The sequence below is a fragment of the Hemicordylus capensis genome, chromosome 6 (genome assembly GCF_027244095.1).
Source record: "Hemicordylus capensis ecotype Gifberg chromosome 6, rHemCap1.1.pri, whole genome shotgun sequence".
Taxonomy (NCBI): domain Eukaryota; kingdom Metazoa; phylum Chordata; class Lepidosauria; order Squamata; family Cordylidae; genus Hemicordylus; species Hemicordylus capensis.
The window spans coordinates 160434474-160448561 of NC_069662.1; the positions used below are offsets into that span (position 1 = coordinate 160434474).

The window sequence follows — 14088 nt, forward strand, 5'->3', positions numbered from 1 at the left end:
GTGGAACCCTGGAGAGCAGCAGCCACTCAGTATAGACCAGGAGTACCCAACCAGGGTTCCTGCAGATGTTGCTGAACTACAAGTCCCATCACCCCCAGCCACAACTCCTAAACTGTAGCTGGGAATGATGGAAGTTGTAGTTCAGCAATCTCTAGAGGAAACCTGGTTCGGAATCACTGGTATAGACAATGCTGAGCTCATGGACCAATGATTTGACTCCGGATATGACACTTTCATGTGTACATGTATATATCTCCAGATAGGGGTAGGAAAGACCCCTGCCTGAAACCATGGATTGCCGCTGCCACACAGCGCAGGCCATTCTGAGCTCAGTGGTTTGACTCCGTACAAGACACCTTCTTATATACACAGACACATATCTATTCTGAACGAGATAATTACACGTTTTGGTGACAACACAGCTTGCCATACTTTTTCTTTGCAAATCCTCATTTACAAAAAACATTTCCACCTCTGGGATTCTTTAAAAAGTCTAACTCTAGCATATCAAACCAAAATACTTTTCAGTCCTCATGCACAAAGGCTTCCTGCATTTTATCACTCAGATATGCACAACCTTTAAAAAATCATAGTCTCAAAAGCAAAGCATTCACGAGATATACCAAACCGACTCAAATAATCTGGGATTCCACTCAACCAAAATAAAGGACTCTCTCTATTAGGGGTGTGTGAGCCAGCTTGCCCCTGCTGCTCCGTCCCCCTGCGGCAGCACTCGTAAGTACTTTCTTACTCACCTCCCACCCACTCTATCTTTAGAGAAGCCCCCCTGCCCCCATTGCCCTTTATTGATAAATCTCTCCTGACCCCCCCCCCCAGTAGAGCTCCGAGCCCTTTCAAGCCAGCTCAGTTCGAACTCGAACCGGGTCCGGTTCGACAGTGCACAAAACCAGACCAGACTGGGTCGGCTCTAATTTGGTTTGGATTCGAGCTGAACTGGCCAAAGCGGTTTTGTGACCATCCCTACTCTCTATTGTACCAAGGCCTTCAAAGCAATGATAGTACTAATGACATTGAGGAGGATATAACTACACAAATGAATCTGCATACGTTCTGTACCCCTTTAACTTCCATGGCTTTCTCTCAAAGGAATGTAGAAATTGTCATTTGGGGAAAGTCATGATAATTCTCTGTTACAGAACCCTAGATCCCTCACAGAATCACTCAAGGCACTCAGGGGAGCAAGAACCACTGTTAAATTAAAGACGCAGTCTTGTCATTGACAATGACAAAAATTCCTGTGCTATTAAATGACATGCTCTCACCAATGTACAAAGAAGAGAGTATCTTAAAATCTATCCACATGCAGTCCTTCAAACACACTTAAACATTTCACCATGGCCAATGCCTTTGCTGTAGTCGGATGTCCATATATTTGCACCCATACATTGTTGTCCAATCTGGAGCATGGATGCCCCTTGTGACAGAGGCAGGAGGACACCTCAGGTCTGGCTATTGCATGGATATTGCACCACAGCCTTTTTGCAGTGCCAAACTTCTGCCGACTTCACAGCTCAGTAGACTAAAACCAATCTCCACCCCAAAGCAGGGAGGCTGCATAAGTCCTGTAGTGTGCTGTAGAGTGGAAGGAGAGCTGGTCTTGTGGTAGCAAGTATGACTTGTCCCCTTTGCTAAGCAGGGTCTGCCCTGGTTGCATTTGAATGGGAAATCATATGTATGAGCACTGTGAGCTATTCCCCTTAGGGGATGGGGCCGCTCTGGGCAGAGCACCTGCATGCCTGCCTGCAAGAGGTTCCAAGTTCCCTCCCTGGCATCTCCAAGGTAGGGCTGAGAGAGATTCCTGCCTGCAGCCTTGGAGAAGCCGCTGCCAGTCTGTGTAAATACTAAGCTAGATGGATCAAGGGCCTGACTTGGTATATGGCAGCTTCCTATTCTGAGGGATTCTCAGTTCTGAGGGATTCTCATACTTGCACCTCCAGAGGTTGTTGGACTACAGCTCCCATCATCCCCAGCCACAGTGCCATTCTGGGGGCCCAAGGTAACTCCTGGATAAATGAATTGTGATTAAAAATATATTTTTTTATTTTTCATTGGTTTATTTGTGACATATTTTTGTATAAACTGTAAACTGTTAGGGGGTGCCTTCTGTCAGGAGAGGCAAAGTATAAATCCATCCAACGGCAAGTAAGTGGGACAGCCTTTGGACTGAACTTGGTGTACTTTTGTCAAAACGGCTGGCTAGTGCATCAATTCACCATTTGCGGTTGAGCTTACCTGGTCTGTTTCGGTGAACGTGCTCTGCTCGTCATCCTCAATATCGGACTCCCCCACAGCAATGGGGACACAGATGGACAAGTCTGGGTTAGTCATGAAGTCATCATTGTGGTCTTTCACCACGGGCTGCGTCACTCGGTTTCTTTCAGTTCCCTCTTTGGTGTGGTTCTCCTTGTGGGTCTCCTCTTCTTTGCTAAATTCCATGGCAGTGTGGTTGTTGACGCAGTTGTGAATGACGGCTGGGTTCTGGGCTGCCAGCTTCATCATGGCCTTCTTCTCTGCTGTTGCCTTTGGCTGCCTGAGGACACTGCAGCAGAAATCCCACATGGCCCGCTTGGCGTAGTTAAGACCCCTGTTGATCCGTGCAAAGGCAAGCTGAAGGTTGTTCATCTCTCCATCCTCGTCTGGTGCCGAAAGGTTATCAGCACTGAACGAGCTCAACAGCAGGGCAAGGAACAAGTTCAGCACCTAGAATGAATTAAAACGGGATTAATCACCCTAAAGATTTAAAATTCAGAGTTTGGGCATCCTTGGGGATGTCATTCCAGTTTAACTCGGACAGATGTCATTCCAGTTTAACTAGGACAGACAAAAAGAAGTACGTCTTTACAAGACATGTGATTGATCAGTGCTGAAGTCTAGCTTAGATTATTATTATTTTGTAAAGGATTAGGACGCAACGACACATTGAATGAAGCCTGTTAGCATGTGCAAGGACCCCAATCTGGATTTGGACCATGGCTTGAGGGTGAAGGGGCCCTAACCTTTTGCTCTCTCCATGGTCCTGACTGGCAACCCTGAAGCTGCTTAAGAAAACAGGAAGCTGCCATATATTGAGTCAGACCATTGGTCCATCTAGCTCAGTATTGGCTATACTAGGGCTGCTTCACTTTTGCCCTCTAGCTGTTTCTGGAGTAAAACTCCCATCATCCCCAGCCACATTGTCCAATAGTCAGGGATGATGGGATTTGTAGTCCAACATCTGCAGAAAGGCTAAGTTGTCTTGCATCACACTGACCGGCAGCAGTTCTCCACCGTTCCAGGCAGGAGTCTTTGGGAAAGACCTGGAGGAAAGTCGTACCTGGACATGCTGCCAGGGATTGAACGTGGGACCTTTTGCATGCAAAGCAGTTGCTCTATCACTGAGCTACAGCCCCATCCTCAAACTGACTATACAGAAAAGCTCCTGTTGGCACCCGTGGCAGCTGTCCTTCCAGGGCAAAGAGTAGTCATGGGTGAGGGGTCTCAATCCTGATCAGAACTCTGATGGAGTGAGAGTTTTAAATAGCTGACCCCGATACACCACGGTCCCAGTTTGGACAAAGCCCGCCCCCCAGCTCCTATTTTGACCATGGAGAAAAGCTTAGGTCAGTGCCAGAGGGAGCTTTCTTTCTGGAAGAAATAGCAGTGGGAGGGGAAGGAGGTGATCTGAATCAAGACCATGGTGGGGCACAGGGTTAAAATAAACAAACCATGCTGTGGTCCCAGTTCAGATCTACACCCCCACACACACACCCCACACACCATGTGCTATTTAACAAAGGAAAAACAAGCATGTCCACCCTAGCAACGGGCTCAACGCAACATGCCGTTTGACCCTTAGCCAAATCTATGGACTGTGAAAGGTAAATGGCGCCTGCAAATACAAACAGAATCACACAATCATAGGATTTTAGAGCTGGAAGGGATCGCGCAGGTCTTCTAGTCCTGTCCTGCTGCTCCATGCAGGAATCCCTTTCCCATAGCTAACCAGACTCTGCTTGGAAACCTTCTGCCAAAGAGAGCCTACCACTACATGAGGTAGGCTGTTTCACTGTCAAACGACCCTCCCAGTTAGGAAGCTTTTCCTAATACCTGGCATAAACCTGCTTCCTTGCCATTACAATCCACTCAGGAGCAACAGAGAGCAAGTCTGCTCCTTTTTCTATGTGACACCCCTTCAGGTACTAGAGGACAGCTATCGTGTTCCCCCTGAGCCTTCTCTTCTGCAAGGTAAACATACCCAATACCCAGCAGTAGCTGGTGTGCGTGTTGCCAGGGAAGCGGTGAGAAGCACCTTTAAGGGGAAATAGGTGCTGACCTCTGCTACTGCTGTACCTGAACACTGCTACGAGCAGCAGCACAACGCCCAGCATCCCCTGCTGGCAGCCATGTGAGTGGCGGAGGCGATCTCACACGGCAAGGGGTGCTGGGCGGTGCGCTGCTGCTCGAAACAGCATTTAGGTGCAGTGGTAGCAGAGCTAAGCACCTATTTATTAATTTACACTTAAAGGTGCCCGAACTGGCCACTACTGCTAGTACCTTCAACTGTTGCGCATAGGACTTGGTTTCCAGGCTTTGCACTATCTTGACTGCCCTCCTCGGAACCCAGTTTATCAACAAAATGCAGGACCCCAACTTGGAGAGAGTATTTCAAGTGAGGTCTGACCAGTGAGCAGAGCGCGGACCGATTACATCTCATGATCTGGACACGATGGTTCTGTTAATGCCGCTTCAGATTGCATTTGCTTTTTTAACAGCGACACCACACTGCCGGCTCATGTTCATCTTGTCGTCCACTACGACCCCTAGGTTCCTTCTACATGCACTGCAGCCAAGGCAGACCTCCCCCATGGAAGCTCCATGTCCATAGGATGATCAGGCACAAGTGATAAATGACAGGAGATGAACAGCCAGGAGATTAAAGGCCCCGATCATGCTCTGCTTGTGGGTTTTCTTGGGACACCAGGCTGTCCAATGATGGAAACATAAAGCTGGGTGGGATGGTCCTTACTCTCACCCAGCAAAGTGATTCTTACACTGAAGGATGGAATTTGAGCCCAGGTCTTCCAGATCCGAGCTGGACCACTCTTGCTACAATCCACTTACATCAATGTTGTGGTATAAAACCATCTTCTGGGATGGGCTTCTCAAGTTCACTCTCAAGGCCCTGAAGATGGCCCCTGAAGATGTGCCTAGTCATATTCAATACTTTTCCCCAATTCCATGTGAGCAGTTGCTGTGCACACACAACTCCCCACTCCTCTGTTTTCAGGAAAGAGAAGACAAAATGCAATTTATCCTGACTTGCTCAAGAGCCCTTCCACAATCACTCAACTGCCATGACTTTTGCAGCCCACCGCTTGGGAATCGTGTGACCTACTTTGGGGGAACCCAGACATATGGTGAGAGACTGCCTTCGATCACTGCAATAACATTTCTGCCTTCAGAACAAGACTCTGGCTTCATTCTTACTGTGCAGAGTTAATGAAAGTGCTCCCAGAATTAAGTGCTTTTCAAAAAAGAAAGAAAGATTGCATTCTGCTTTTAACGTTGTTATGTTTATACCTCACACCACAGAATAGCACCAGTGTACATGCAGTTATTGGGAATGATGAGCCTGTCAGATTTCCAATCAAAAAGTCGTAGTGCAAAGGAACCCAGGATGTCACAGGCCCCTTGCCTGCCCCACAGAGTAGGAACAGGCCATAGCTCAATGGCAGAATCCATGCTTTACATGCAGAAGGTCCTAGCTTAAATCCTCGGCATATCAAGCTAAAAAGGCCAGGTAGAAGTCAATAGTAAGGATGTGTGAATTGTTCTGAGGTCGAATTGGTTCAACTCAGATTTGGTTGATTTGAGTTATTTGACTTCAAAACGAATCTGCCCAGTCACCCCAGGTCAAATTTGAGCTCGATCTCCCCAGATTTGATTCGAATCGATTCAAGATTGAAGTTTCACTTATTCATTCCCCCAGGTCTCCAGCTTTCATTAAAAAGAAAAGAAAAGGTAAGCTCTAGCCCTTGCAGAAGTGGCGTTATGGAGCAAAATGCGCAGTCACTATTTTTGAAATGTTTATACTCTTTGGTGTGTAATCACATTTCTTCATTATGAATCCCTATGAGGATTCATTACACACCAGAGTTTAAACATTTCAAAAATTCCTAGAATATAAACTGTGTACTCCACTGGCTTGCTGGTTGGGGGGTAGTTGAAATATGGGGTGCCACTAATCCCCCCCCCCACACCCGCAAGGCAGTGGGGTACTCAGTTCTTTTTTTTTTTTTTGAATTTTTGAATTGTTTAGACTCTTTGGTGTGTAATGAATCTTCAAAGGATTCATTATGACGAAAAGTCATTACACACCAAAGAGTATAAACACTTCAATAATAGTGACCACACATTTTGCTCCATAACTTCACTAGAGGGCTAGTGCTTAGCTCTTTTTTTCTTTTTCTTTTTTAATGAAAGCTGGGGATCCAGGTTAGGGCTGCTTTGAATCCCCATTATTCCCTATGGCGGAAATATACAAAATCAGTAAAAAAATAAAAGATTCATTAAAAATCAAGCGCTTTGAAATTTGAGTGGTGGGTTGCACCCATGGGATCTTACCCACCACCCCACTTTGGTATACCCTGGACCTTTAAAATTGGGTCAAATCAATTTGAATCCAAATCAAATCTGATCCGATTCAAGTTTACAGATTCGAGTTCAAATCAAATCTGGCTGATTCAATTTGACCTCGAATCAAATCACAAAAATAAATCTGTGCACATCCCTACTCAATAGGAAACAATCCTGCCGGAAACCTTGGAGAACTACTGCCTGTCAGAGCAGGCAGTGCTTCGGTCAGGTAGACCAATTATATGACTCAGTAGGAAGAAGCTTCATACGTTCTGAATGCCTCCCTGTTGTTTACACTACTCAGAAAAAGTAAAGGCGGGTTCTCATTACTTTTATGGCCACTAAGGATGGCAGACTGCAGTCAGGAAGAACATAAAGGTGCAGAAGAACTTATCCCTCTCCTAACAATCAGGTAGCTGTTTTTGTCCAATAGCTTCAGTGTCTCTGGCAGAAACGTCTTGATTCCTCCCCTGGGACTGAGGTGACCAAGCAAGGCAATTCAGCTTTGCTCTGCCCACCTGCTAAGTATTATTAAACTAAATATTAAATTTAATATTATATTAAATTTCCTTTAAATAGCAGAGTGGGGATCTGTGTGGTTTGTGTACAGTTGTAAGAGAGATCCTAGTATGCATTGTTAGTCTTTGGACTCCAACTCCCATCATCTCTCACCACAATGGCTATGAATGATGGGAGTTATAGTCCAACATCCTCAGGCACCCAAGGCTGGGGACTTCTACTCTTGCTCCATCCACCATCCCAGCTAGCCAGCAGAAACGTCCCTTGAGTTTCAGTAGAAAAGCATCCTGTCTGTGTTACAGTGCATTACTCATTGGAAGCCGCTTTGATTTGTGTCAGAAAAACATCGCAGTTGTGGCTGGGGATGGTTGTTGTAGTCCGACATCTGGGCAAAAGGGTCTTTACCTCCCAGTGTTGCCATGTGAATTCCAACAGAAGCTTTGTCAGAATTCTCCCTTTATACGAATACGACGGAAGTTTATATACCACTTTCCCGCAAAAGTTTTCAAAGAGGTGTACATAAATATAAATACATAAATAAAATGGCTCCCTGTCCTCAAAGGACTCACAATCTAAAAAAGAAACTGAAGAAAGACACCAGCAACAGCCACTGGAGGGATGCTGGATAGGGCCACTTGCTCTCCCCCTGCTCAATAAAGAGAATCACCACTTTAAAAAGGTGCCTCTTTACTCTGTTAGCAGGGTTCTCCCTTTCTACATTTCCTTTATACTTTGTGACTGGGGATGATGAACGAAGTCTGAGGACTCAGGATTAGGAATCCCTGAGCTAGAGTTTCCTAACAGCCTCCAAAGGCAGCACCACATATATGGTATTACAACTGTCCGACCGGGAGGTTCTCAAGGTATTATTTATTTATTTATTCGATTTATAAATCGTCCCGTCTGAAGACTCTGGGCAGTGTACAACAGGTATGCGTGCAGGGGTGCAGCTATAATTGAGCAGATGGGTTCAAAGAACCTGGGCCCCCAAGCTCCTGAGAACCCCCCCCCCCAGCTTCACCCCTCCCTATCTTCATTATCTCCCTCACTCCAAGGGGCCACCGGAGAAATGAGTGAACACGGGCCCCCTCTCCCCTAGCTACACCCCTGTGTGGGTGACAACCACCAGGGACACTTGGCCAAGTATCTCCTTCACCACAAAAGCTATGCAAGTAGAGATTCCTAGGTGTCTAAATACCAAATTCTGGATGGCATTTCATGAACACAGAACAGAAGGTTGCTGTCTCATCTGATTTCATTGTCTCTTTCTGTTTAATTACTAAAATCCAAACCTAAGAACTCTTGCAAAGCAGCATGACCTTAATTACGCAGCGACCACTTGGTCTGAAGTATCCTGTCATTATTAATCTATCAAGCACTCACCGTAATCACCATGATTAGCATGGATGCATGTTGGCATCAATGGCACATATCCCATTGTCCAGTTAGAATAACCTCCATCGTCCTCTGAAGTGAACAGACAGCTGCTTGAATTCAATGAAGGGACCAAAGCAATAAACCAAAGCAGGGAACAAAAACTGCTAATCACATGGTAGTAAAATGACCTTTTCAATTTCCATAAACTTCTGTTCAGCATAGAATTGTACACACAGCAGGGATGGCATTACAGTCACAAGAGTGAGTGACCACCTAAATACAGGCAGTAGTGTGGAATAGCATCGCTCAATGAGTGTGTTTCGCCCTGGGGATTCAGATTTCCCACCTTGAGAAACTGGGCTATGCCAAGTAGAATCTCATGTAGTTGCTCTGTATTTGAGAGCCAGTTGCAGAGGAGGTACCCATTGCATTGGAGAGAGAAATAATAAAAAGCTGCTCCTTGCTCACAGAGAAGAAAAGGTGAGTAGTCTAACATTTTAGAAACCTTCCAAGAATAGACAAGAAGTCGAAGCTTTGCACATTTACGAATACGAATACGATGAATATTTATATACTGCTTTACAAGACAAGTTCCCAAAGTGGTTTAAAGGTAAAGTGTGCTGTCGAGTCGATGTCGACTCCTGGCGACCACAGAGCCCAGTGGTTTTTCTTTGGTAGAATACAGATATAAATGAATGAATGAACTAATTAATGAATGAAATGGCTCCCTGTCCCCAAAGGGTTCACAATCTAAAAAAGAAACATAAGATAGGCACCAGCAACAGCCACAGCATGAATTATTGGAGAGGAGCTTTACTCAAATCCTGTGAAACTCAGCCTGAGATGACTTATTTGTTCTAAATTTTTAACATTACCATGTCAGAAAGAGAACCAATGAGTTGGCACTAGCATGAAAGCAGTCATCTTTATTTCTGTTGTTGTCTGGCCCTACAGTTCATACTACATCCAGAAACGATGTACAGGTGGCCCTCGTTATCCGCGGAGATTCTGTTCTCACCTACAACCGCGGATATTGAAGTTGCGGACAATGAGACTCAACTTGAGTGAATGGGAATTAAGTTTCTGGAAGCTTGGAAGAAAAAAAACCTTTTAAAGTCAGAAATAAGAGCAATAAAGTAACATACCACATTCTCCAGGTCTCCAACTGTCCAGCAATGCCCTCCACCCAAATTCTGCCAATTTTCAGCAAAAAATCACGGAGCTTTTTTTTTTTTTTAAAGAAAGAGCCACAAAATGGCTCTGTTCAGCAAAATGGTGGCCGGAAATTACCTCAGAGGTCATTTCCAGCTACCTAGGAACCATGGATAGGCAAATTTCAACTATTTTTAGAACCACGGATAATGAGGTTGAGTGTACATGGCTCGACTGAGGATATGCGAAACCGCAGGTGCTGGGACCATGGATAATGAGGGCCACTTTTATGTTTCTGGCTTCACTATGATTTATCTGATTAACGTAGACTGCTTTCCTATGTTCTCAAGAATAGAAAGCTTCACTGGATACCCACCAGTGGACATATATAAGAAAATTACATGCACTGATATTTTTTTAAAAATTCTGAACATCTGTTGAAGACAGCATCCAAAAGTAGCAATGGAGTGGGATAAAAACTGTGGATGTTGTTGGAAATCTGATTCCATGGGCAGGGCTCTCTAGCTTGTTGTGGCCTAGGGCAAAAATAGCTTGTGCCCCCGCTGAAGAATCCATTTTGCCCCAGTCTAGCTGTGCTTGTACTGCTCTGTGGTGCAGGACCCCTATAAGCACAGAGCCCTGCTTGACCACCATGCTAGCCCTCCAGACAGTCTTGCTCATCAATCTACTCCCTCTGCTCCAGATACCTTAAGGATAAGACAAAGACCCTTCTGGTTCAGTTGAAGTCTCTCTGAGGCTCCTTTCTCTTTCCCAGACTTACCTGGATCTCTAGCACAGAGGAGTCACAACAGGCACTGCAATGTGGTCTCTGTTCAGCCTTAGATGCTGCCGTGGGCATGCATAGAAGAATTCAGGGCTAATCCCTGGCTGTCCAAGCTCTGCTCACAGAAACCTTTAGTGCCAAATGGAGTCCCTACCACAGTGCTCACCATGCAGGAAAGTTTAGGGAGGGAAGAGGGAGGCAACAAAGAAACTCTAGAGGCATCTGAGGACAGTGGGATGGGGGGTGGGGGTTTATTCAACATGCATGGTTAGTTGGTTCAACCAAAAACACCATTGTGCCACCTGGACCAGAATTACAGCCACCATGGGACACGTGGCTTGCGGTGCACAAAACCAAGTAGAAGAAATACATGTTGATCAACCTGTGAGTAGGCATTCTTCCCATCAGTAGGGCAAAGCAGTTCAGGATCTATACCCACACCACGTATCCATAGAAGCATGGACTATTTCCATTTGCTACTTCCCTATTTAAGTCTTAAAAGAATTTCTTTTTCCACAGCTGCGTAACTTTATCCAAACACACCTGCACTTGTAGAGAGAGTATTTTTTTCATTCTGGGTATCATTTATCATAGGCTATTTGTTGTCTCTTACAGCCATTTTACAATACACACACACTCACACACAGATACCAAACACACTTAGGAGTCTGTGCTTTGAACCAAAATAAACTAAACCGGAGATATCATTGTGCGCTATTATTTTTGAACAGCCTGCCTTGGAGACACACTGTCTAATGCTTAGATAGATCAAACCATTTTAAGCACAATACCCATTTGCCTGCTATCTCCACCTTCCTTCAATTGCCTCTTCTGTTGCTCATACTGTGAAGAAAGATTTCTAACAATGCCCAAGGTGCATTTGTATGTGCTTTTCTAATACAAGAACAGCCCACAGTGAATCTGCTCCTCAGCTTCTGGACTAACTAATTCACTTCTGTGCTGTTCAGCCATTGCAAAGCTGGATAATGCTCGTTTTCATCCAGTATCAAAAATGGCAGCAATTAGTGACAGGAAATGACACACCCAGATCTGCTCTGGCATTAAACTGGAGTACTTAATGCAGTATTTGATTCCTTTCTCAAATGTCTGCAGAACTGATCCAAAATGGATTATGCCATTGGGCCCTGCCATAGGACAACAGGACCCTAGGCATCCTCTGAAGTCACCTAATGTAGTAACTGCTGAAGCTATGCAAGTCTGGGTCTGGAAGGGAGATTGTCATAGGAACATAGGAAGCTGCCATATACTGAGTCAGACCATACGTCCATCTAGTTCAGCATTGTCTTCATAGACTGGCAGCGGCTTCTCCAAGGTTGCAGGCAGGAATCTCTCTCAGCCCTATCTTGGAGATGCTGCCAGGGAGGGAACTTGGACCCTTCTGCTCTTCCCAGAGCAGCTCCAACCCCTGAGGGGAATATCTTACAGCGCTCACACTTCTAGTCTCCCTTTCGTATGCAACCAGTGTGGATCCTGCTTAGCTTAAGGGGACAAGTCATGCTTGCTACCACAAGACCAGCTCTCTTCCCATGGGAGGGAGGTCACTTTAAGAGACAGGGAAGGTGCTGCCTACCTGCCAGCCCCCGCCCAGCCTCTTTCCCCCTGCTGGCGCTCTTCCAAAAAGCAGCTGCACTGGGCTGCAGAGTGCCTGCTTGCAGTTGGGATCAGCATCGACATGCAAATGGCCAATGCAGCAGTGCCTTCCCTGCTCCTTAAGGCGACCCCTGCCCCTCCAAACGGGTTTGAATGCCAGTTGCCGGAACCGGTTCAGCGCTCCTAGAAAGGAGCGCTGAATGGTTCCATGCACATCCCTATGTCTGGGAACTCTGTATATGCCAGCGCTGCACACCATGGGAGTCGTAGTCAAGCATTTGCAGGAGGACCTAATATGCGTGAATGAAATACATGCGTGAACGAGTCTCAAGTGTAGAGAAAGCAAGTGTAGCTCAGTGACAGAGCATTTGCTTTGCACGCAGAAGGTCCCAGGTTCAATCCCTGGCAGCATCTTCAGGTAGGGCTGAGAGAGACTCATGCCCCAAACCATGGAGAAGCTGCTGACAGTCAGTGTACAGCAGACAGTACTGAGCTAGATGAACCAGCGGTCTGACTAAGTATAAGGCAGCTTCCTATGTCCCTATGTAAGTGATGCACATGCATGCCTGCATGAACTATCCCAAAGACACTTTACTTTCAGAAAGCACGGGCATATATTTCTCTTCCATCACCTCCTGGGTGCCTTCAGTGTCTCTAGGGTAGAAATCCATAAACGGAAGGCATCAGAATTGCTGCTTGCTTGTGTCCATCAATATCTGTCTAGATAACAAAGCACTGCCTTCTTCCCTTCACAATCAGGACCCAACACTGCTCAACCTGAGTTTTCAGGAGGAAAAAAAAATCCTGTCACTTGCAATACATTATGGAATTAGAGCAGATGTAACATCTCTGTTGCTGTGGTTACTGTCCTTATCTGAACAATCATATAGTTCACATCTGAATCCCACCCCCACGCTCATACCGGTTCCGGGTTTGGTTTGGTTTGCTTTGCTTTCTGTACCTTTATTACAGTTTGTCAAACACAAAAGAACATAAATCTACATTTTGGCAAAGGTTCTCTCTTGACTTCAAAATTAAACAATAAATTCATTCTTTTCCCCAGAGGCCTTCATTTCTCATCATTCACAGAGGTTACTGAGTGTTGACAGCACTCATTCAACTCCTTGCTGTTCAGGGCAGACAATCCTCTTGCAGGTTTGAGAAGAGGGTCGCCAACAAAATGGTTGTTCCTGGGACAGTGAAGCTCATGGCATTTGGGCAGACACACAAGTTTTTGAAGCAGTGCAGCCACTATGTAAGTCCCCCACTTGATTCAACTTGAAGACCTTATTACTCTCCTGGATTGAGTTCTAAACACACAACACAACCCCAGATATTGCAAGTTTCAATCAGAAGTTAAATGTGCACAGCACTGATTGGCTAGCAACGGTGCTGTCACAAGGAAATCATCCCCCAATCCTCAGAGCAATCTTAAAAATAACTAAAAAGGTGATAAATTAATGGCTCAATAATCATGTGTCACACGGGGGTGGGAGATGATGCAAATGTGATCAGTCTGCATGATTCACTGGCGGGGAGGAGGGCATGGGTGAAGACTGATTTGCTGATATGTGGACCTGGCTTCCAGCTGCCAGGCCAGGATGAAGCTGGCTGTGGCTTGCGAATTGACTGTGAGCTGTTTTCATGGTATGTCTGTCTTTCCCCTTAGACTCTATGTGAGTCATTCCGCAGTCAACCACTGAACATCTCAGCAACCTCCACTTACACTGACATTTATTCTGACCCAGGGCCAGCATCAGGGAGCAGAATTGTTGGGCAGCTGCAGACAGCCCAGGCAAAGAGCCCACTTGCGATCCCTGACAGCATCTCCTGTGGGTGCTGGTGGAACAGCTTCCTCAGGGTCCATCCAAGTAGGAAAGGGTCCATGGAGGACAGTATGTCATGGGCCTCCTGAAGGCTGGTTCTCCAAGGTAGCAGGCAGAGGGGTCTTGTCATCAATAGCTACCTCCAGCTAGGGGGCCCTTCTGCAAGCAAAGCATATGCTCCGC

At 45.8% G+C, this 14088-nt stretch overlaps 1 protein-coding gene across 13 annotated transcripts in view; it reads right to left on the reverse strand.

Annotated features, from left to right (window-relative positions):
- Positions 1 to 14088, reverse strand: part of LOC128329198 (sodium channel protein type 5 subunit alpha-like) — a 371320-nt gene that overhangs the window by 104809 nt on the left and 252423 nt on the right. For all 13 annotated transcript variants that reach the window (XM_053259890.1, XM_053259889.1, XM_053259895.1 and 10 more), the window contains one exon: positions 2254 to 2721. In XM_053259890.1, the coding sequence (XP_053115865.1) occupies positions 2254 to 2721 (468 nt within the window). The remainder of the gene's footprint in view (positions 1 to 2253; positions 2722 to 14088) is intronic.